The sequence below is a fragment of the Ornithorhynchus anatinus genome, chromosome 5, assembly GCF_004115215.2.
Source record: "Ornithorhynchus anatinus isolate Pmale09 chromosome 5, mOrnAna1.pri.v4, whole genome shotgun sequence".
Taxonomy (NCBI): Eukaryota; Metazoa; Chordata; class Mammalia; order Monotremata; family Ornithorhynchidae; genus Ornithorhynchus; species Ornithorhynchus anatinus.
In genome coordinates this window covers 13,491,386-13,514,798 of record NC_041732.1, presented here as the reverse complement: position 1 = coordinate 13,514,798, position 23,413 = coordinate 13,491,386, and the positions used below count along the sequence as shown (strand labels likewise).

General features: G+C 51.5%; 2 protein-coding genes across 3 annotated transcripts; both read left to right on the top strand.

Moving 5' to 3' along the window:
- The first annotated feature begins 5,621 nt into the window (after window positions 1-5,621).
- Window positions 5,622-8,459, top strand: LOC100084576 (zona pellucida sperm-binding protein 3-like). Its single transcript, XM_029066075.2, has 9 exons — window positions 5,622-5,952; window positions 6,635-6,753; window positions 6,835-6,938; window positions 7,023-7,200; window positions 7,288-7,408; window positions 7,745-7,836; window positions 7,928-8,064; window positions 8,143-8,223; window positions 8,294-8,459. The coding sequence occupies exons 1-9, from the start codon at window positions 5,632-5,634 to the stop codon at window positions 8,434-8,436; spliced, it is 1,296 nt and encodes a 431-aa protein (XP_028921908.1). The 5' UTR covers window positions 5,622-5,631; the 3' UTR covers window positions 8,437-8,459.
- Window positions 8,460-13,786: 5,327 nt separating this feature from the next.
- On the top strand, window positions 13,787-19,607 carry COMMD4 (COMM domain containing 4). 2 transcript variants are annotated; one of them, XM_029066808.1, is made up of 8 exons: window positions 13,787-13,876; window positions 15,894-15,965; window positions 16,450-16,515; window positions 17,285-17,324; window positions 17,525-17,644; window positions 18,369-18,449; window positions 18,709-18,885; window positions 19,124-19,607. In XM_029066808.1, the coding sequence occupies exons 1-8, from the start codon at window positions 13,874-13,876 to the stop codon at window positions 19,162-19,164; spliced, it is 600 nt and encodes a 199-aa protein (XP_028922641.1). In that variant the 5' UTR covers window positions 13,787-13,873; the 3' UTR covers window positions 19,165-19,607. The 2 variants fall into 2 exon arrangements, with proteins under 2 accessions (XP_028922641.1, XP_028922640.1); XM_029066807.1 differs by having other exon boundaries at window positions 18,369-18,503.
- The last annotated feature ends 3,806 nt before the right edge of the window (window positions 19,608-23,413 follow it).

Here is a 23,413-nt window from a genome sequence, read left to right as displayed (position 1 = left end):
AACAAGGTTAGGTAGGATGGAGAGTGCTGATTAAGTGCCTTAAAGCCAATGATAAGGAGTTTGGCCACAGAGAGGGGAATGGGGAACCACTGGTGGCTTTTGGAGAGGGGGGAGAAGTGGACTGAGCATAAACCTAGTTCTGCCACTTGCTGGTTGGGTGTCCGTGGGCAAATCACTTAACCTATGGGGATTAAATACCTGTTCTCCCTCCTACATAGTCTGTGAGCCTATGGGGGACTTATATCTCGCATCTACGCCAGCACTTTGTACTTTGTCTAGAGTAAGCACTTAACAAACCATGATTATTATTGACTTGAGATGGTGCCTTGGGCACTGACATTATTTCTATCTAGCGTGGGGGGGTGGTCCTTAGGGGGCAGAGGGTCATGGGAGTGCCTCTGAATTTGGAGATGGTGAGTGAGAATTAGGGAAGTATAAGGGTCATGAGTTCTAATCCCATCTTTACCAAGCTTTACTACTCGTGCCACCTCAGGGGTTTCCCCTACCAGCTGGGAGCCAAGGCGAGGGAAGGACACCCTCCTCTCTCTCACCTAGTTGGAGAGGAGGGGGACAGAAAACCTAGCAGCAACTACACTGGCAAACATTCAGAGTAGGGCCCTGGGCCTGCCAGACTCTGGACCAGTCTTCCAGAGCAGTGAGAAACCTGAAAACTGTCCCTTTAGCCTCCATGCTCCACAGTTCTAGCCTGGGGGTTTGTTTCTGTTTCCTCCTCTAGACTGTAAACTCACTGTGGGTAGGGAACATGTCTGCGTGTTCTGTTGTACTCTCCCAAGGCTTTAGTACAGTGCTCTGCACCTTGTAAACCCTCAATAAATACCAAAGATTGATCGATTCCTTGGGTTGCTCTGCTATACCCTTCATTGGGTGTGACCAAGAAAGCTACATCTGCTCACACTGTGACACAGTGATGTCATGGCCAAATCCTCCTGGACACAGGCGCGCTCTCGGAAGTACCCACCTTCTCCCTCGGCCCCTGACCCTGGCCCCCGCAATTGCTCTGGAGCCGTGGCACTCTCTTCCCAGAACCGAATGGACTTGGGTGTCATACCTCAGCTATGGGGGAAGTGACAGGAGGAGTCGGGAGTCGAGATATGATTCAGGACATATAACCTAGCTCCTCAAAAAACTCCAGTGGTTGCCCATCCACTCCTGCATCAAACAAAAACTCCTCACCATTGACTTTAAAGCATTCCATCACCTTGCTCCCTTCTACCTCAACTCAATTCTCTCCTACCACCCAGCCAGCACATTTCACTCCTCGCGTGCTAACCTTCTCACTGTGCCTTATTCTAGCCTGTCTCAACTCCGACCCTTGGCCCACTTCCTGCCTCTGGCCTCTATCACCCTCCCACCTCAAATCTGACAGACAATTACTCTCCCCACCTTCAAAGCCTTATTGAAGGCACATCTCTTCCAAAGAGGCCTTCCCCTACTAAGTTCCATATTTCCTCATCTCCCATTCCCTTCTGCATTGCCCTGCCTTGCTCCCTTTACTCGTCACCCCCATCCCAGACCCACAGCACTTATATACATACCTGTAATTTTATTTTATTTATATGTATTGATGTCTGTCTCCCCACCTCTAGACTGTAAACGCATTGTGGGCAGGGACTGTGACTGTTTATTGATGCAATGTACTCTCCCAAATGCTTAGTACAGTGCTCTGCACACAGTAAGTGCTCAATAAATATGACTGAATGAATGAATGAATTGAATGAAGGAAGGAATGGATTTCTGGATCCAGGTATCCTCCACTCTCAGGCCAGGCACTTGACCAGAACTCAGGGCTCAGAGGGAAGGAGGAGGTTGAAAGTGAACAAAATGGAGACACCTACCCATTGGTCCACGTCCCTGGGGAAAGCAGAGAAAAGGGGGAAAATGGTCACGGAAGAAGTAGGTTCTCTGTTCTTCACGCCCCCCTCCAAACCGGCCCCTGCCACTTCCTCCAGGAAGCCTTCCCTGATTGCCCCACCACAACTCACTAATCTGCTATCTCAATCCACGCCCCCTCTTCAACTCCCTCTGGCCATTACCGTATTGAGGGGTTCTTGTTGATGTTTGATGGGATGTTGGCTTTCCTTCCCTGTTGGATCGTGAACACTTTCAGGACAGGGGCCACAACTCTTTTTTTTGCCCCAGGGCTGAGTGGCAGGAGGTGATCCTGCCCTTAAGGCCCTCTCTCAGCCAATTGCAGAAGGCCCAGTCCTGAGTGAAAGCATCAGCGACCCCACAGAGAACCTTGAGGCCACAGGGCACACCGGCTATGCCTCCGAGAGAAATAAGGCTGAGGAGCGGCAAAAGAAATCAGGCATTGTGGAGGAATAAGGAGACTAAAGTCAGAATGGATATCCCCACTGCACGGGGCAGGTTCTTTCCAAGTACCTGGGGGCTCCCTGCCATGGGGCAAGTTTTTTGGGGGACCTGGAAGGGTAACGGGAGGGATGGGGAGTGTTTGGGCCAGTAAAAATGCTATAAAGCCAATCTATCTGTGTGGTGCAGGGAAACCAGGAAATCCATGGCCTGAGTACAACCTGTCTGTACTGAGGTAGCAGAACGTTTTGAAGTCTCTTCATCAGGGGCTGAATGAGTGGGTTGCAGGCAGCAGGTTGTAAAGTGTGGGGCCGGAGGGATGGTATTATAAGCACCCTATGGTCTGAAATCATATCTTCTACCTCTCTTGTACCTATCCAAACACTTAGTACAGTGCTCTGCACATAGTAGAGAAGTAGCATGGCCTAGTGGGTAGAGCACAGGCCTGGGAGTCAGAAGGACCTGAGTTCTAATCTTGACTCTGCCACTTGTTTGCTGTGTGACCTTGGGCAAGTCGCTTATCTTCTCTGGGCCTCAATGATTTCATCTGTAAAACAGGGATTAAGATTGGGAGTCCTGTGAGGGAGAGGAACTGTGTCCAACCCAATTACTTTGTATCTATTCCAGCACTCAGTTCAGTGTCTAATAAGCACTTAACAAATACCACAATTATTATTATTATAGGAGGGGCTTAGTAAATGCCACTGTGTGAGTGACTGGGGATTGGGGATGGGGCTTTCTCTGGCCTCAAGGACTGGTCCGAGCTCTTAAATCAATTAGTTTCAAGGTATATATCCTCTAGAAGGCCTTCTCTTTTTTTCCCATCCCCTGTGTCTCCTAGTTCTCCAGTCATTCATTCAATAATATTTATTGAGCGCTTACTATGTGCAGAGCACTGTATTAAGCATTTGGAATGTACAAGTCAGCAACACAGACAGTCCCTGTCCTTTGACAGGCTTACAGTCTAATCAGGGGAGACAGGCAGACAAGAACAATGGCAATAAATAGAGTCAAGGGGAAGAACATCTCATAAAAACAATGGCAACTAACTAGAATCAGGGTGATGTACATCTCATTAAACAAAATAAATAGGGTGACAAAGATATATACAGTTGAGCAGACGAGTACAATGCTGAGGGGGTGGGACAGGAAAGGGAAAGGGGGGAGAAGAGGGTTTAGCTGTGGAGAGGTGAAGGGGGGGTAGAGAGAGCAGAGTGAAAAATGGGGGAGCTCAATCTGGGAAGGCCTCTTGGAGGACGTGAGCTTTAAGTAGAGATTTGAAGAGGGGAAGAGAATTAGATTGTCGGAGGTGAGGAGGGAGGGCATTCCAGGACCACGGGAGGACGTGGCCCAGGGGTCGACGGCGGGAAAGGCGAGACCAAGGGACGGTGAGGAGGTGGGCGGCAGAGGAGCGGAGCGTGCGGGGTGGGCGGTAGAAAGAGAGGAGGGAGGAGAGGTAGGAAGGGGCAAGGTGATGGAGAACCTTGAAGCCTAAAGTGAGGAGTTTTTGTTTGGAGCTGAGGTTGATAGGCAACCACTGGAGGTGTTTAAGAAGGGGAGTGACATGCCCAGATCGTTTCTGCAGGAAGATGAGCTGGGCAGCAGAGTGAAGAACAGACTGGAGCGGGGCAAGAGAGGAGGAAGTGAGATCAGAGAGAAGGCTGACACAGTAGTGTAGCAGGGATATAACAAGAGCCTGTAGCAGTAAGGTAGCCATTTGGGTGGAGAGGAAAGGGCGGATCTTGGCGATATTGTAAAGGTGAGACCGGCAGGTCCTGTATGTCCACCCTTTATTCACCATCCCCTCAGCCCCACAGCATTTATGTACTTGTCTGTAATTTTTTTTAATATACTAATAGCCCTCCCTGGCTAGAATGTAAACTCATTGTGGGCAGGGTACGTGTCTACCAACTCTGTTATCGTGTAGTCTCCCAAGCTCTCAGTACACACTCTGCACATCACATCCTTCCTCTTGCCTGGAAATCTCTCTCCCTTCGTATCTGACGGAGCACTACTCTCCTCATCTACAAAGTCCTTCTAAAATTATACGTCCTCCAGGAAGTTTTTCTCCATTAAACTCTCCTATCCCCAACCTATTCCCCACCTATTGCCACCATGCCAGGATTTCTGCATCACCTAAAAACCTGGGTACTCACTCCCCCATCCCTTCACCCCATGTAGCACTTATGTGCACATCTTTGAACTAGGACGCTCCCCCACCTCATTGATTTTATCAGTGAATCAGTCAATTAATGAGATTAATGGAATGCTTACTTCATGCAGAGCACTGTACTGAGCTCTTGGGAGAGTACAATACAGTACAGTAGACATGTTCCCTACCCATAGAAAGGTTATTCTCTCCCTGACTCTGATTCCTAGGAGACCCTGGTTCTAGTCCCTATCCCAGCTCTGTCACCGGACTGCTGGGTGATCTTGGGCAAATCAATGAACCTCTCTGTGTCTCAGTCTCATGCTCACCTTCCCTCTTAGACTGTGAGTCCTGTGGGACACAGCCTGGATCTGATTTGATCACTTTGCATCTACCCCACAGCTTAGTCCATAACAAGGGCTTACTAAATACCATACTAATCGCATTATTATTAAAAACCGGCACTCCGTTGCAGTCATTTTGGCCATAAATGGGTCCTTCGTGTAAAAATTTTTGGTGTGCAGGTGACACTGTGCTACACTCCTGCCCGAGTGCCCACCCCCTCCCTCGTTGTGCTCTGTGCCCCGGCGGCAAACGTAACTGGCCAGGACCAGCAAGTACAAGTGGCCTCATGCCAACCGTTAGGACTCTCAGCTCCTGTGAACAGGTTCTCACTATATTATTACGGTGGCATTTGCTCAGCACTTACTATGTGCCAAGGACTGTTCCAAGTGCTGGGCTAGATACAGGATAACCAGGTCAAACAAAGTCCCTGTCCCACGTGGGGCTCATAGTCTAAATAGGAGGGAGCGCAGGGATTGAATCCCCATTTTACAGATGAGGAAACTGAGACAGAGATGTTTTGAAGGCAAGAGGAATTAAAAGACTGCAGAGAGGGAGAGAGATCAGGGATAGATAGAGGTGTAGGTTCAATCGGGGACAGAGATCCTGCAGGTGAGAGCAATTTCTCCTTCTTCTCCACCCTCCTCCTCCTCTGCACCAGGCTGCCTGGAGCTGGAGGAGCAATGAAGCTGAAGTGGAGACAGGTGTGATGAGGGGAAGGGAGTCAGTGGGTGGGTATAAAGGTCCCAGGGCAGGGGGAAGTCTGAATGTTTGGGCTGTGGTAGGGAGGTAGGCAGGCAGGCAACACCATGGGATTGCAGGGATGGCTGCTGGCTCTTCTTTTTCTTTGGATGGTGCATGAGGGGTACGGTGCTGACCCCCATGGCTTCCTGAGAAGCCCCCTCCCCTGGGCTCAGCATGATATAGGGCAGACCCCGGCGGTGGCTGTGCACTGTGAGGAGGCTCTGCTGGTGGTGACCGTGCAGAGAGACTTGTTTGGGACCGGACGGCTGATCCGGGCTGACGATGTGACGCTGGGCCTGGCTGCCTGTCCCCCTGTGGACTCCAACCCCATAGATACCACTGTCACCTTTGAGATTGGGCTCCATGAGTGTGGCACCGAGCTGCAGGTGAGGCCGAGGCTGGGGCCTGGTGGGGGAGATGTACCTCTGTAGTCTCCTTCCTATTGCCTGTCTCCCTTGATGGGGAAACAAGCTGAGAGCTTACCTGGGTAAGGATTGGTGTAGCTAACCAACTGTTGGTTGCCCTGCTCTGGGAGGGAGAGAATCTGTAAATGAGTTTGCTAAAAAGTGGGTAACAAATTTGAAGGGTGAAGTCCTTGACCTAATAATGATGCTAGAGACTGACTACTGTGACCAGTCTGGCTCAAAAGGGTGGACACTTGGCTAGTTGATCCCAGAGGCTAAACAGGGACTGGGTGTTCAGAACTGGCGATTTAACTCTCAAATGGTCTGGGGAGAGGGTTCCTGGGAGAAGAATCTTCATGGGTGTCAACTTAGCCTTCCAACCTGCTGTGGGGGAAACTAGCTACACTTCATAAAGGAGGCAGCTACATTGGCTATCTTCCTGAGAGTCTTCTTATTTTAATGGTACTCATGTGTTTATGTGCCATGTACTGTATTAAGCACCAGGGTAGATACAAGTTCATCAGGATGGACACAGTCCATATCTCATGAGGAGCTACTGGGAAATATCCCTCAGGGATAGTGAGTTGAGAGCAAGTAGCAGAGGTAGTCAACTCAAAACCCTCAACTGAGCATGATTCAAGACACTCTCCTTGGCCTCTTCCAGATGACATCAGATTCGCTGATCTACAGAACGGTCCTCTACTACACCCCGAGCCCAGCCCGGAACCCCCTTATAATGAGGACCAACCCGGTGTCCATCCCCATCGAGTGCCACTACCCCAGGTGAGTGATTGCCCCAAATCCAGGGGGGTCTGTCCTGCCCCTTACTCTGGGATCCAGCTCAGCCCCTGCCTCCTCTTCCAGGAAGGACAACGTGAGCAGCAGAGCCATCCAGCCCACCTGGATTCCCTTCCGCTCCACGCTATGGGCAAAGGAGAGGCTGGGCTTCTCCCTGCGCCTCATGGCTGGTAGGTGGGTGGCCCTGGGGAAGGGAGGGAGGAAGAGGAGACTGTGGTCCACATTCTGATCTTGTGGGGCTGGGTGTGTTCCAGATGACTGGAGTATGGAGAGGAGCTCCCTATCCTTCCAGCTGGGGGAAATCCTTCACATCCAAGCTGATGTCCAGACTGGCCACCATGTGCCACTCAGGCTTTTTGTTGACCACTGTGTTGCCACCCCAATGCCAGACAAGGCTTCCACTCCCCAATACAGGGTCATCGACTTCAATGGGTAAGAGCTGCAGCCCCTCAGAGGGGCAGGGGAAGGGTTGTGTGACAAATTGGAGCCAGCTGGCCTGACCCTGGTCCCTGTTTTCAGGTGCCTGGTGGATGGGAGATGGGATGAGGTCTCCTCAGCATTCCTCTCCCCTAGATCCCAACAGGACACACTGCGCTTCACAGTTGATGTGTTTCGGTTTGCCGGAGAGCTGGGGAACCAGGTGAGTCGCCTTCCTCGGTCTAGGCCAGGCTCGGTAGCCCTGGGTAGCTCGAACCTCTCCCCGCTCCTCTAGAAGCAGGGGAAGCAGCGTGGCTCAGTGGAAAGAGCCTGGGCTTTGGAGTCAGAGGTCATGAGTTCGACTCCCGGCTCTGCCACTTGTCAGCTGTGTGACTGTGGGCAAGTCACTTAACTTCTCTGTGCCTCAGTTCCCTCATCTGTAAAATGGGGATTAACCATGAGCCTCACGTGGGACAACCTGATTACCTTGTATCTACCCCCAGTACTTAGAACAGTGCTCTGCACATAGTAAGTGCTTAACAAATACCAACATTATCAGATCTTCATCACCTGCCACCTGAAAGTGACTGCTACTGACCAGACCCCTGATGCCCTGAACAAGGCCTGTTCCTATGACCAAGCAGCTGGAGGGTGAGTGCTTAGGGTGACCCAGGATGAATGGGGGTCAGAACTGCCCTGGGGGTGACTGTTTTTCTCCCCCTGCCCCCTCATTTTGTTCCAGCTGGACTCCATTGGAGGGCCCCAGTATTATCTGCAGCTGCTGTGAGACAGGGAATTGCAAACACTTTCTCCAGAAGAGGAGACTTGGCCCCCAAGGCAGGAGGTCAGGAAGGCACCAGAGACATGTGACTTCTCTTGGTAAGCACCCAGAAGTTGTGGAGGCTCTTGGGAGCCCCAAGGCAGAAGGATACCCATTCTTAGTTTCTCTCCCTACAGAAGCTGATGTCCTGCTGGGCCCCTTGCAGCTGCCTGAGAAGAACCTTGTGAAATCAGTAGTGACCCCTCAAACCTCTAAAGGTACCTAGGGCACCAGCTGGGCCTACCCATCCCCTGGTTCTAGCCCTAATTGTTCCCTTTCTCTCTTCAGGGCCAACGGAGCTGGGGCTGGTGGTAGCTACCATGGTGGCTGTGGCCTGCAGTGGGGGCCTCCTCCTACTCCTTCTCCTCCTCAATCACAAGGGGCACAGAAGCACTGCTCCTGTTTTCCCTGCCAGCACTCCTTCTGTGTAAAAGAATAAAAGTAGCTCAAAAAAGCAGTGTTATCATTGTGGCTTGGAGCTATAAGATGGGGAATAAAATGTTCCTCCTCCAATATCTAACTGCTGATAGGGTAATAAGGTCTCATTCTCTTCTCATTCTCTCACTTATTCCTATCAACACCAGAAGGCCAAGCTTGCTTCTCTATCAACTCCAGATCAGGGTTCTGTGCCAATCATCTCAAGGAAGTCATGTTTAAATTCCCACCCCAGCTCTACTGATTCCATCCTCTGACTTCTCCATTCCCAGTCTGAGTCCATATTTCTTATCCCTATGCAGAAGACCTCTCCTGTTGAGATGGGAACAGTCATGACGATAACCAATAGAGAGGAGAGGAGGTCTTAAGATCAAGCCTCAAGCTGTAGTCAAGGATGAGAAGGAACCTTAGTTATCTGCAGCAATTACTTGCTTTCTTTAACACTCTGCAATCTGGCTTCAGGTCACTCCTGGGAAACTGTTCCTTTCAGGGTTACCAATGACCTCCTTCTCAAACTGAACAGACTAGAATCTGTCCTAATTCCTTATCTCACTAGCTTCTGGCCCTGGACAACCCCCAGTCCCTTGGAAATGCTGCCAACTTTTAGTTTCTCTGTCATTATCCTCTTCTGCGTCTCCTCCTACCTTCTTCGCTCCTCCTTGGTGTTTCCTCCAGTTCCTCCTCTGCCTCAATTTTCCTCTCTTCCCCCACCCCATCCCCCCATAATGGGATGTTTGAAATACCAGGTTCAATCTGCTTGCTTCCTCCTCCTCCTCCACTTACTCCCCCACCCCACTCTTAGAGTTTGGTTTAACTACCCTCCCTACAAGATGACTCCCAACTCTTCTTCTTCAGTTCCAACTTCTCCGCAGTTTCACATTTCCTCTGCCTTCAGAACATATCTACTCAGATGTCCAACTGCCACCTTTAAACTGAAATCCTAGTCTTTCCACCCAATTCTTTTCTCTAGCTTTTCCATCACTGCTTCTCAAACTGCAACTTTGACATTATCCTTGACTTCTTTCAACTTACATTTTCAATCACCAATTCCTGTCAGTCTATTAGTAATAATCATGTTGGTATGTGTTTAAAGCACTTACTATGTGCCAAGCACTGGGGGAGATACAAGGTAATCAGGTTGTCCCAGGTCGGGCTCACAGTCTTAATCCCCATTTTACAGATGAGGTAACTGAGGCACAGAGAAGTGAAGTGTCTTGCTCAAGGTCACACAGCTTATTCAGCTCTTCATATAGTACTTGGGCACATTAAACAGGGGCATAGGGGATTGAGGACAGGCCTGGGAATCAGAAGAACCTAGGTTCTAATCCTGGCTTGGCCACTTGTCTGCTGTGTAACCTTGGGCAAGTCACTTTGCTTCAGCTACCTCATCTGTAAAAGGGACATCAAGATTTTGAGTCCCATGTCGGACATAAGCTGTGTTCAATCTGACTAGCTTGTATTTACAGGAGTGTTTAGAGTGACACACATAGGAAGCACTTAAATACCATACGAGGTAATCAGGTCCCACATGGGGCTCACAAGGAGAGAACAGGTGTTGAATCTTACAGATGAGGGAACTAAGGCACTGAAAAAAGACACAACTTGCCCAGGTAAGTAGTGGAGCCAGGTTTAGAGCCCAACCTCAACTCCCAAGCTCATGCTCTTTCCACTAGGCCAAACTCCTTATCACCACTTTACCTTTACCATCTATAGATTCCTGCTTCCTTCTCCATCCAATCTCAACTACTGCATCAGTCTCCACACTAACCTCCCTCTCTGCAATCCATCTATCATTTCTCAGGCCAGATCATTTTTCTAGGACATCATTGTTCACACTCTTCAGACATCTCCACTGGCTGCTAAAACAAACTTTAAATCACTAGGCTCTCCTTCCCCATCCCTTTACTCCTCTCCCACTCCATAACCCACACTTTGCCCATCTATCCACTATGTCTCACTGCCATCGTCAACCCCTTCCTCACATCTTCCCTCTCCTTTTCCAAGTCCAGGACCTCTAACCTGACTAATCTCATAATTATGGTATTGAAGCATTTATTATGGGCCAGGCACTTCAATATGGTATGAGTCCTAGCCTCCTCCAACACTTTAATATTCACAGGTATTCCCCACTACACAATGCCTATGTCTCAGCCATGCTTCTCTAACCACTAATTTACTTTATTATCCACCTCCCCTCCTAGATTGTAAACTCCTTGAGGGCAGGACTCTGCTCTACCACCTCTCCTCTACTTGCCCAAGAGAAGCAGGGTGGCCTAAGGGATACAGGGCAGGCCTGGGACTCAAAGACCTGGATTCTAATCCCAGCCCTGACACATCTCCTCAGTGAACTTATCACTTAACTTTTCTGGCCCTTGTTTACCTAATCTGTAAAATGGAGATTAAGATTGAGCCCCATGTAGGACATGGACTGTGTCCAACCTGATTGCCTTGTATCTACCCCAGCACTGTAGGGCCTGGCACAAAGTAAGTGCTTCACAAATACCCTAAAAAACTCTGTTAAAGTATGTTATCCCATGCACTTAATATAGGGCTCTACTTCCAGATTTGAAAGACAATAATAATTTTCGGCTGTTGTGCAGTGTAAGAAGAGGGTATAGAGGGTGAGGCAGGAGAATACACTATCCTGTCTTGTTGCTGTAATTGTGCTCAGGTGGTGGGACCCAAGTATTGGGCTAGTGGTAGACTAAATGGACCAGCCCTGGGAGCCACCAGTTCCACTGGCAGGGTAGATGGAGAAGCAGCGTGGCTCAGTGGAAAGAGCCCGGGCTGGGGAGTCAGAGGTCATAGGTTCAAATCCCGGCTCTGCCACTTGTCAGCTGCGTGACTGTGGGCAAGTCACTTCACTTCTCCGTGCCTCAGTGACCTCATCTGTAAAATGGGGATTAACTGTGAGCCTCACATGGGACAACCTGATGACCCTGTATCTCCCCCGGCGCTTAGAACAGTGCTCTGCACAAAGTAAGCGCTTAACAAATACCAACATTATTATCAGACCCTTCCTGGAGCGGGAAGGGCAGATTAATGGGGCCTTAACAGACCATAAGTTCCTTGAGGGCAGGGATCATGTCTACCAACTGCTATATTGTACTCACCCAAATGCTTAATACAGTGCTTTGCACACGATAAGGGCTCAGTAGGTAGCCTTGATTGATGTTGAGGGTAAGGACCCTACCCACGTTGCATTTTGCTGCTTGAGCGCCTGGTCCGTCAAGCCAAAAATCTACCCGAGCTCCTCTCAGTTGCTTTCTCTCCCTCTCTGAAGCAGCATGCCCTTCCGGAAAGCGCCTGGGGCTGGGAGGCAGGAGATCTGCATCTAATCCCTGCTCGGCTACTTGCCTGCCGTGTGACTTTGGGCAAATCACTATTCTAACTCTGGTTCCTCAACTGTAAAAGGGGGATGGAACCATGAGATCCACAGAGGCCCAGTTGTATGTTTCCCAGGGCTGGACCCAGAGTAAGTGCTTAAGTAAAGCAGAAAAGCAGCGTGGTTCAGTGGAAAGAGCACGAGCTTGGGAGTCAGAGGTGATGGGTTCGAATTCCAGCTCGGCCACTTAGCTGTGTGACTGTGGGCAAGTCACTTAACTTCCCTTTGCCTCAGTTACCTCATCTGTCAAATGGGGATTAACTGTGAGCCCCATGGGGGACAACCCGATTACCCTGTATCCACCCCAGTGTTTAGAACAGTGCTCTGCACATAGTAAGCTCTTAACAAATACCAACATTATTATTACTACAACCCAATTCCTCATTACTATAACAACAATAATGGGAAAAAGTGTCAGAACAGTTACAGGGTACGGCAGAAGACAGGATGCTCTGGAGAAAATCCATTCATTCAATCATATTTATTGAGCTCTTATTGTGTGCAGAGCACTGTACTAAGCGGTTGGAAAGTACAACTCAGCAACAAATAGAGACAATTCCTGCCTGTAACGGGCTTAGAGTCTAGAAGTGGGGGAGACAGAGCACTGTGGCTTAACGGAAAGAGCACACGCTTGCGAGTCAGAGGACGTGGTTTCTAATTCCACCTCTGCCATTCGTCTGCTGTGTGACCTTGGGCAAGTCACTTAACTTTGCTGGGCCTCAGTGGAAAATGGGGATTGAGACTGTGAGCCCCACGAGACAACCTGATTACCTTGTATCTACCCGGGCGCTTAGAACGGTGCTTGGCACACAGTAAGCGCTTAACAAATGCCATCATCATCGCAGCATGGCTCAGTGGAAAGAGCCTGGGCTTGGGAGTCAGAGGTCATGGGTTCGAATCCCACCTCTGCCACTTGGCAGCTGTGTGACCGTGGGTAAGTCACTTCACTTCTCTATGCCTCAGTTACCTCATCTGTAAAATGGGGATGAAGACTATGATCATCACGTGGGACAACCTGATGACCCTGTATCCCCCCAGAGCTTAGAACAGTGCTCTGCACGTAGTAAGCGCCTAACAAATACCAACATTATTATTATTACATCAAAACAAGTAAACAGGCATTAATAGAAATAAACAGAATTATCCATAGAGTCTCTATGAAACGACTCGAGGGGACTTGGTAAAAATAATAATTTATTAGTGCGTGGCTCAGTGGAAAAAGCCCGGGCTTGGGAGTCAGAGGTCTTGGGTTCTAATCCCAACTCCGCCTCTTGTCTGCTGTGTGACTTTGGGCAAGTCACTTCTCTTCGTGGCTCAGTGGAAAGAAGCCAGGCTTGGGAGTTATAGAGGTCATGGGTTCGAATTCCGCCTCTGCCACTTGTCACACAGCTGTGTGACTGTGGGCAAGTCATTTTACTTCTCTGGGCCTCAGTTACCTCATCTGTAAACTGGGGATCAAGACTGTGAGTCTCATGTGGGACAACCTGATTACCCTGTATCTCCCCCAGCGTTTAGAACAGTGCTCTGCAAAGAGTAAGCTATTAACAAATACCCACATTATTATTCTCTGTGCCTCAGTGATCTCATCTGTAAAATGGGGATTGAGCCTGTGAGCCCCACGTGGGACAAACTGATCACCTCGCATCCGCCCCCAGCGCTTAGAACAGTGCTTGGCGTACAGTAAGCGCTTAATCAAGGGCAGCAGCAGCAGCAGGGAGGGTAACCCTGGCAACGAGTCGCCTCGCGGCCCCCTGAGACCGCGGAAAGGAAGAAGAGAGGCGATTGGACGGGGCGGGGTCACGTGCAGGGGGAGAGAGCTGGGTCACGTGAAGGGGGAGAGCTGGGGGTCACGTGCAGGGGAGCCGGGTCACGTGCGGAGGGAGCGGGGTCACGTGCAAGGGGCAGCGGGTCACGTGCAGAGGGAGGGCTGGGTCACGTGCAGGGGGAGAAACTGGGTCACGTGCAGGGGGAGAACTGGGTCACGTGCCGGGCCCCGCCCAGCAGCTGGGCGGACGTGTCGTCGGCGCAGGCGCAGTCGGTCGGGCACCATGGTGAGGCCGCCTCGGGGGCAGTAATTGGGGTGATGATAATAATAATAATAATTATGCTAGTTAAGCGCTTACTATGTGCAATGCACTGTTCTAAACGCTGGGATGCGGGTGGGGCAGCCGACACCCCCTCCCCCCCCCCCGGGCCAAGGGGTTTAGTAGGAGCGTCCACCCCAGTCTGCTTCTAAGCCCGGCAGCGCTTAGTACAGAGCCCGGCGCATCGTAAGCGCCCAACCGACACATCATTTGTTATTAGGGGTCCGCTTTGTTAAGCGCTTCCTGTGAGCTAAGCGTTGGGTTAGGTGCGGGCGCATTTAGGGAGCGCTTACGGGGTGCAGAGCACTGTACTAAGCGCTTCGGTGCGGGCCGCTTAACGGCGCGCCAGTCTGACCCCCATCCCTCCTGCTGCAGCCTCAACCACGCCTTCGCGGCCACCGTGGAAGCTGAAGCGGCTTGGCAGGGTGGAAAGAGCCCGGGCTGGGGAGTCAGAGGTCGTGGGTTCTAATCCTGACCCCGCCACTGAGCAGCTGGGTGACTTGGGGGCCGGTCACTTCACTTCTCTGGGCCTCAGTGACCTCATCTGCAAAATGGGGATGAAGACTGGCAGCCCCACGGGGGACAACCTGACTACCTTATATCTACCAGTGCTCGGCACATAATTGCTTAACAAATATTATGGAAAGAGCCCGGGCTGGGGAGTCAGAGGACGTGGGTTCTAATCCTGACCCCGCCACTGAGCAGCTGGGTGACTTTGGGCAAGTCACTTGACTTCTTTGTGCCTCAGTGACCTCATCTGTAAGATGAGGGTGAAGACTGGGAGCCCCACGTGGGACAACCTCATTACCTTGTATCTACCTAAGTGCTTAGAACAGTGCGCAGAATAAGCGCTTAACAAATGCCATTATTATTATTATTATGGAAAGAGCCCAGGCTTGGGAGTCAGAGGGCCTGGGTTAATAATAATAATAATGTTGGTATTTGTTAAGTGCTTACTACGTGCCAAGCACTGTTCTGAGCGCTGGGGTAGACACAGGGGAATCAGGTTGTCCCACGTGGGGCTCACAGTCTTCATCCCCATTTTACAGATGAGGTAACTGAGGCACCGAGAAGTGAAGTGACTTGCCCAAAGTCACCCAGCTGACAAGTGGCCGAGCCGGGATTCGAACCCATGACCTCTGACTCCAAAGCCCGGGCTCTTTCCACTGAGCCAAGCCAGCTCCGTTGCTTGGCAGCTGGGTGACTTAGGGCAAGTCACTTCACTTCTCTGGGCCGCAGTGACCTCATCTGTAAAATGGGGATTAAGACTGTGAGCCCCACGTGACCACCTGATTACCTTGTATCTACCCCAGCGCTTACAACAATGCTCGGTACATTGTAAGCACTTAAATGCCATCGTCATTATTATTATGGAGCGAGCCCCAGCTTGGGTCAGAAGGCGTGGGTTCTAATCCTGGCTCCATCGCTTGTCTGCTGTGTGACTTTGGCAAGTCACTTAACTTCTCTGGGCCTCCGTTCCCTCATCTTTAAAATGGGGATAATAATAATGATGATGATGGCATTTGTTAAGTGCTTTCTATGTGCAAAACACTGTTCTAAGCGCCAGAGAGGATACAAGGTGATCAGGTTGTCCCACCTGGGGCTCACAGTCTTAATCCCCATTTTACAGATGAGGTAACTGAGGCCTAGAGAAGTGAAGTGACTTGCCCAAAGTCACACAGCTGACAAGTGGCAGAGCCGGGATTTGAACCCAAGACATCTGACTCCCAAGCCCAGGCTTTTCCCACTGAGCCACACTGCTTCTCTTGTGAGCCCCACGCGGGACAACCTGATTACCTTGCATCTCCCCCAGCATTTAGAGCGGTGCCTGGCACAAATTAAGCGCTCGACAAATACCATCATTATTGTTATTATCCACCAGCCTTGCGGGGTCATTGAGTCTCCCCCGCCCCAACGCCCTCATCCCCGAGGCTGACCATCCTCGAACCCGCAGCCTCTCTCCATCTCTCTCTTCGCCCGGCAGAGGTTCCGGTTCTGCGGCGACTTGGACTGTCCCGACTGGGTCCTGGCAGAGATCAGCACTTTGGCGAAGATCGTTGAGTACCTTGGGTTTTCATTCAGTCGTATTTATTAAGCGCTTACGGGGTGCAGAGCGCTGTACTAAGCGCCTAGAAAGTACAGTTCAGCAATAGAGACAATCCCTGCCCACACCGGGCTTAGTGTCTAGAAGGGGGAAGACAGACATCAGAACAAGTAAACAGGCATCTTTATACGTAAATAGAATTACAGATAGATACACATCGAAACAAGTAAAGGGGCATCAATATAAGTAAATGGAATTAAAGATATATACATAAGTGCTGTGGGGAGGGGAGACGGGGTTTGAGCGAAGGGAGCGGGACGAGGTGATGCAGAGGGGAGCTGAGTTCTGGGAAGACCTCTTCAATGGGGACCCTGGATGAAACTGGGAGGGTGGGGACGCGGAAGGGGAAGCGTTTGTGACCTCGCCTGGGTCGGGGATTTAGGGAGGGGCTTTAGGTGGCATCTGAATGTGTTTCCGTTGCCGTCTTCTCTTCCAGTCTTCTGTGAAACTGAAGCTGATCTGCACGCAGGTGCTGAAGGATTTGCTGGGGCAGGGGATTGACGTAAGCGCAAGGTTTTTCTCTCCACCTTCCCCTGGGTCTCCAATCTCTCTCCCTCCCCTTCGTGGACACAAACCCAGCCAGCTAAGATCCAGATCATCATCATCATTATTGGGCGTTTTCTATGTGCTTGGCACTGAACTGTGTTTGTTTTTATATCGTACTCTCCCAAGCAGTTGGTACTGTGCTTTGCACACAGTGAGCGCTCAATAAATACGGTTGAATGAATAGGGGAGTACAATGCAACAGAGTTGGCGGACAAGTGCCACGCCAAGATGAACTCTCAGTCCGGAGGAGCGTGCCTGTCACCTCCCACCGCACCCACCAGCCAGACGCCGGGGTTTGTCTCCAAAATCATGGGATTTGACCTTGAGCCGCTGATCCCCTCCCCAGACTCTCTGAAGCAGCCTGGGACCCTCCTGGAGAAAAGGGGATTGGGGAAGATAAATGAGGTTATGAGCTGGGACTAATCATTCTAATAACTATGGTACTTCTAAGGCGCTTACAGTGTGCCAAGTCCCTGTCGCCTGGGGGCTTCTAGTTTAAGAAGGGAGAACAGCTATTGAGTCCCCATGTGATAGATGAGGAAACTGAGGCACAGAGAAGTGAAGTGACTTGCCCAAGGTCACCCAGCAGACAAGGAGTGGCTCCCCTGACTCCCAGGCCCCTGCTCTTTCCACTAGGAACTGAGGCAGCAAAGTTGAAGGGGCTGGAGCAGGTGGAAGGGAGGCAGGTGTGGGCAAGGCATGGATTGCTCCTTTTTCTCTTGCAGTATGAGAAAGTCCTGAAGCTGACAGCGGATGCCAAGTTTGGTGAGCGCGGGTCTTTTTTGGAAAAACGTTCCCAGAGGCGGGTGCGGGCGGGAGGGTGTCCGGAGGGAAATCATTTAACGTCTGCCCCGTCGGCGTCCTCCTTGGCAGCCAGACTCTGAGGTGGAAGCCCCAGTTGTGGTCTGGGGCCCCCCAGCCCTTCAGCCTTGGCCCCTGATTGCGGACAAACTCCCCCCTTGCAGAGTCCGGGGATGTGAAGGCCACCGTGGCCGTCCTGAGCTTCATCCTGTCCAGCGCCGCCAAGCACAACGTGGACGGCGAGTCTCTGTCCAGCGAGCTCCAGCAGCTGGGGCTGCCCAAAGGTCTGGAGGTTGGAAACGTATGGGTTGGAAAGGTTGGGGGAGAAGCAACTGGGTGTCCCGGCTGGACTCGACTCGGTGAAAACAAAGGCAGGTCGGCGCAGACTGAGGCAGGGGGCACCTGGACCCAAGTGTTGTGGGCCTTCTTGGGCCAAAAGGGCGTCGTAACCCTCAGGTAGTTACTCTGCAAGTTCATTTATTCATTCAGTCATACTTATTGAGCGCTCACTGCGTGCAAAGCACTGGACCGAGCCCTTGGGAGAGCACAGTATAACAACAGACACATTCTGCAAGTTGCTGGGATAACTGTGAATGCAGAGATACGTTGTAGACACACAATCCCACTGCTCGAAACAGGGTCCTGCCCCCTCGGTCTGGACGCCACAGCCCCAAGACTCATTCGAGATGGACCCCAGACCAGAAATCCACCGCTGAGACCAGGCATGGTGACGGAGTCTGGGATTCCCCCCTGGTGTCTCTCCCCAGACCCCTCCCGCCCCACTCCGGCTTTCCCCAAAACGCAGGCTGACGGACGGACTGGTGTCTGAACCTGACACTCCCTCCGACGTGCAGGGTAGCCTTGAGCAAGTCGTTTCCCTGACCTGTGTTCCCGTCTGTGAAATGGGCCTCTGGAACGTAGGGGACCTTGTGTTTCTCCCTGTGGGATGGTGCTCTTCTAGCTCGAGTGTTCAAGTCCGTTCACCTAACTTTGCCATTGGCCTCCTAGAGCACGCCACGGCTTTATGTCGGAGTTATGAAGAGAAGCAAAGCCCCTTACAGGACAGCCTGAGGGCCTGCAGCCTGAGACGTAAGTCCACCCCCGAGGGGCGGGAGGCGCCGGGTCCCTTTCTCTGGGCTGGAGGCGAGTGGACCACCCAGACTTGTGCAGAGAGACTGGGGAGGGCAGAGAAGGTTGGGTCTGGGTAACCTCAGTCGAGGAGGCCTTGGGAGAACCTCTCAGTCCTCCACCGCCAAGTGGCCACCCCTGTGGGAGACGGAGACCTCCCCCAGGGCCACCTATTTTGGGAGCTGGGGGCTGTGCCAAGCTTCTTTTCCCCCCACCGCAGTGAACCGCCTGGAGGGCGTGGGCTGGCGGGTGGACTACACACTCAGTTCCAGTGAGCTCCGCCACGTCAACGAGCCCCTGGTTCACCTGCGGCTGGATGTGCGGGGCGGAGGGCGAGGCGGGCCAGAGCCCATCGCCGTAACCATGTCAGCGGACAAATTCCGAGTGCTCTTAACAGGTGAGGGGATGGGGAGCCGGGGGGGTCCCATCATCATCATCATCATCATCTTACCGAGTGCTAACTGTGCAGAGCTGGGAGCGATCGGTACAACAGAGTTGGTAGACTCGTTCCATGCCCACGTGGAGCTTACAGTCTAGAGTGCTCCTTCTCTGGCAAGCCCCCATCCACCCCCCCATGCTTTCCCCACACTCGGTGACACTCCACGCCTGACCTTCAACGCCCCCCTCGCTTTCAGAACTGAAGCAGGCCCAGGCCCTGATGGACTCTCTCAGCTGAGGGACCTGGAAGCTGCGGGCTGTGGTGGTACAAGGAACACGTCTGTGATCTGAGTCCTCGCTACGAGGCTGGTGCCTGTCGGCTTGGAGCTCCTCCCCTTCCCAGGCTCCCGATCCCTGGGCCGGCCCCTGCTCTGGGGACGCTTCCGCCCCGGTTCCCCTCTTCTCACCCTGGGGGATGGAGGAAAGAAGACCCCCTCAAGACCTGTGCACCCTCCTTGTCTAGAATTCCTCATCTCTGCCTCCCTTGTCCCCTGCCAGGATTCCAGTTACCTCTCCCCCTTCCCTGAGCCAAATTCTGTTTTGCCGCTTCCTCCCTTCGGGTCCCGCTCAATGAATGGCAGTTCTGGCCTCTGAGTGCCTTTCCCGTTGGCACTGGTTGCTATCAACAGTATTTTGTGTATTTTCTCAGAAACCAAACAAATAAAGTGGGTCCAAGGGAGAGAAGGGGACTGCTGACTTGGACAGGTGTGCGTCGTGGGTTTCCAGGTGGCTTTGTGGGAGTCTGTGGTGGACGCCTTTGGGTCAGTAGTATTCACTACCTCCCTCAACAGTCAACCTGTCTCACTGTTCAGGGAACAGAGCTTCTGGGTATTTTGAAAATACTCTTGAAGTCCCCTCTGTGTGAGGGGGAGGAGAGACGGTACATGTTGACCTCCTCCCACCTCCCTCAGAAAGTTTTTCTTTTAAAGTCAGACAGGCTTAATGTGGCCCTCTTCAGTTTTCTTGATGTTTGAAGGCTAAGGAGAGAGCGTAAGGCAGCCTGAGTGGATGGCTGGGTTAGATTAAGTACCCCGAGGGCAGGAACTATAGTTTTTCCAGTCTTGGGTTGCTTCTGTTCATCTGATGTTTTTGTGCTTCAGGTATGCCTGGGTATGCTCAAAAAATTGAAATTCTCCAAGCAGCGACACCAAAGGGCATATCCGAGAGCCCGGGGGAAGTAAGAATTTCAGTTCAATCCAGAACTGGCCTTTGGTTCCCTGATGCTCTCGGTCAGTGGATGGAAAATCGGTAGGGATCCGGGATGGGTGGGAAAGACTAGGGTACACTTTGGGGAGATGAGAAGTTAACATGTGCAGAAATTGCACGTTTTAATATTCAGAATTTCATATAAGCTGATACACTATGTATTTCTTTGTACCATAAAAACTAAGCAGCTGCAGAGGAAGGTTAAAAATATACACATACACAACACACCCGCATATTGTTGCCGCTTGGGTTTCCTGTGCAGACACTCTTGGCCTTGAAGCCAAGTGCATGGCCAGCCAAGCCTGCCACCCTCTGCTGATCTACTCATTTGCCCACACAGGCTGCTGTCCCACCTGTGGTGCTCACGGGGAGGGGGAGAGGGAAAGGGTCCTGCCTGGTCCACCCCAGCCTAGCCCAGCCTTGATGACGATGCCATTCGTTAAGCGCTTACTATGTGCCAAGCACTGTTCTAAGCGCTGGGGAGGATACAAGGTGAACAGGTTGTCCCCCGTGGGGCTCACAGTCTTCATCGCCATTTTACAGTCGAGGTAACCGAGGCACAGAGAAGTGACATGACCACAGTCACACAGCTGACAAGTGGCAGAGCTGGGATTTGAACCCATGACCTCCCCACTCCTTCCACTGAGCCAGGCTGCTTCTCTTGTCTCAGCCTTGCCCTGTGCTCATCCACCTCACTCCAACAACTCCCAACTGGGCTACGGCCTCATGTCAGCTGGAGAGGGTGATGTTATGTGAGCCTGTTGCGGGGCAGGGATTATCTGTTACCGAATTGTACACTCCAAGTGCTTAGTACAGTGCTGTGCACGCACTACGATTATTGTCAATAATTACAATAATTACGATCGAATGAATGACAGCTTCAGGAGACATGAGCAGACTCAGTGGGGCAGTGGCAGATAAAGGGAATGCAAAGAAGGCACAACGGTGGTATTTGAGTGCTTATTATGTGTCAAGCACTGACCTAAGCACTGGGGTGGATAGAAGATAATCAGAGTGGACAGTCCCTGCGTACATGGGGCTCAGTCTGAGGGGGAGTCGGGGGGACGAGGAGTGACTCCCCATTTTACAGGTGAGGAAACTGAGGTCCAGAGGTGTGAAGTGACTTGCCCAAGGTCACACAGCAGAAAAGCGGCAGAGCTGAGATGAGCTCCCAGGCCACGCCGCTTTTCACGATTCAAGGTCATGGGTTCGAATCCCTGATCTGCCACATAGCTGTGTGACTGTGGGCAAGTCACTTCACTTCTCTGTGCCTCAGTTCCCTCATCTGTAAAATGGGGATTAACTGTGAGCCTCACGTGGGACAACCTCATTACCCTGTATCTACCCCAGTGCTTAGAACAGTGCTCTGCACATAGTAAGCGCTTAACAAATACCAACATTATTAAGGAAAGCGGGTGGGGCTGGGGGGAGCCCTGGACCCCAATCCCCTGTCCTGGGTTCTAGTCGCCCCTACTCCCTCCCGTCCCAGAGGACTAGAATTATTATTAATAATAATAATGGCATTTATTAAGTGCTTACTATGTGCAAACACTGTTCTAAGTGCTGGGGTAGTACAAGGTAATCAGGGTGTCCCACGTAGGACTCATAGACTTCATCCCCATTTTATAGATAAGGGAACTGAGGCCTAGAGAAGTTAAGTGACCTGCCCAAAGTCACACAGCTGACAAGTGGCAGAAATTAGATTAGAACCCACGACCTCTGACTCTCAAGCCATGGTCCTGCTCCCCTTGTGGGGGGTGGGGGAGATAATGAAAAGCAGTGTGGCTCAGAGGAAAGAGCCCGGGCTTAGGAGTCAGAGGTCATGGGTTCTAATCCCCGCTCCGCCACCTGTCAGCTGGGTGACTTTGGGCAAGTCACATCACTTCTCTGTGCCTCAGTTTCCTCATCTGTCAAATGGGGCTGAAGACTGTGAGCCCCACGGGAGACAACCTGATGACCCTCTAATAATAGTAATGTTGGTATTTGTTAAGCACTTACTATGTGCAGAGCACTGTTCTAAGCGCTGGGGGAGATACAGGGTCATCAGGTTGTCTCACGTGAGGCTCCCAGACTTAATCCCCATTTTACAGATGAGGTAACTGAGGCCCAGAGAAGTGAAGTGACTTGCCCCTAGTCACACAGCTGACAAGTGGCAGAGCCGGGAGTCGAACCCATGACCTCTGACTCCAAAGCCTGGGCTCTTTCCACTGAGCCACGCTGCTACCCCAGCGCTTAGAACAGTGCTCTGCACACAGTAAGCGCTTAACAAATACCAACATTATTATCCCAGCGCTTAGAGCAGTGCTGTGCACACAGTAAGCGCTTAACGAATACCAACATTATTATTACCCCAGGGCTTAGAACAGTGCTGTGCACACAGTAAGCGCTTAACGAATACCAACATTGTTATTACCCCAGCGCTTAGAACAGTGCTCTGCACACAGTAAGCACTTAACAAATACCAACATTATTACCCCAGCGCTTAGAACAGTGCTCTGCACATAGTAAGCGCTTAACAAATACCAACTTTATTATTACCCCAGCACATAGAACAGTGCTCTCTTAGAGAAGCAGCATGGCTCACTGGAAAGAGCACGGGCTTTGGAGTCAGGGCTCATGAGTTCGAATCCCAGCTCTGCCACTTGTCAGCTGGGGGACTGTGGGCAAGTCACTTCACTTCTCTGTGCTTCAGTTCCCTCATCTGTAAAATGGGGATTAAGACTGTGAGCCCCACGTGGGACAACCTGATACCCTGTGTCTACCCCAGCGCTTAGAACAGTGCTCTGCACATAGTAAGTGCTTAACAAATGCCAACATTATTATTATTATTATTGCTCTGCACATAATAAGCGCTTTGTGGCTGAGTGGAAAGAGCCCGGGCTTGGGAGTCAGAGGGCATGGGTTCGAATCCCGACTCTGCCCCTTGTCAGCTGGGTGACTGTGGGCCAGTCACTTCACTTCTCTGGGCCTCAGTGCCCTCATCTGGAAAATGGGGATGAACTGGGAGCCTCACATGGGACCACCTGATGACCCTGTATCTCCCCAGCGCTTAGACCAGTGCTCTGCACATAGTAAGCGCTTAACAAATACCCACCTTATTATTAACAAATGCCAACATGATTAGGATTACTGCTGATCTGGTGCCCAGCCCAGAGTTGGCATTTCCCCAGCGCCTCCCTTCCACTGCGGGGCCTCCCGCACGCATGCGCGCGGGGGCCCCCTGACGTCACGGCTGCTCCCCGGAGCCAATGGGGAACGTCCAGGCCGGGGAGGAACTACAA

What these genes read in the sequence shown, in the direction of transcription:
- COMMD4 (XM_029066807.1), top strand. An exon ending in GACAGCGGATGCCAAGTTTG is followed by an intron (nt 17,325 to 17,524) that starts GTGAGCGCGGGT and finishes CCCCCCTTGCAG; the next exon opens with AGTCCGGGGATGTGAAGGCC. An exon ending in TCCCTTTCTCTGGGCTGGAG is followed by an intron (nt 18,504 to 18,708) that starts GCGAGTGGACCA and finishes CCCCCACCGCAG; the next exon opens with TGAACCGCCTGGAGGGCGTG.
- LOC100084576 (XM_029066075.2), top strand. Translation starts at nt 5,632, where the DNA reads ATGGGATTGCAGGGATGGCTGCTGGCTCTTCTTTTTCTTTGGATGGTG. An exon ending in ATCGAGTGCCACTACCCCAG is followed by an intron (nt 6,754 to 6,834) that starts GTGAGTGATTGC and finishes CTCCTCTTCCAG; the next exon opens with GAAGGACAACGTGAGCAGCA. An exon ending in GACCCCTCAAACCTCTAAAG is followed by an intron (nt 8,224 to 8,293) that starts GTACCTAGGGCA and finishes TTCTCTCTTCAG; the next exon opens with GGCCAACGGAGCTGGGGCTG.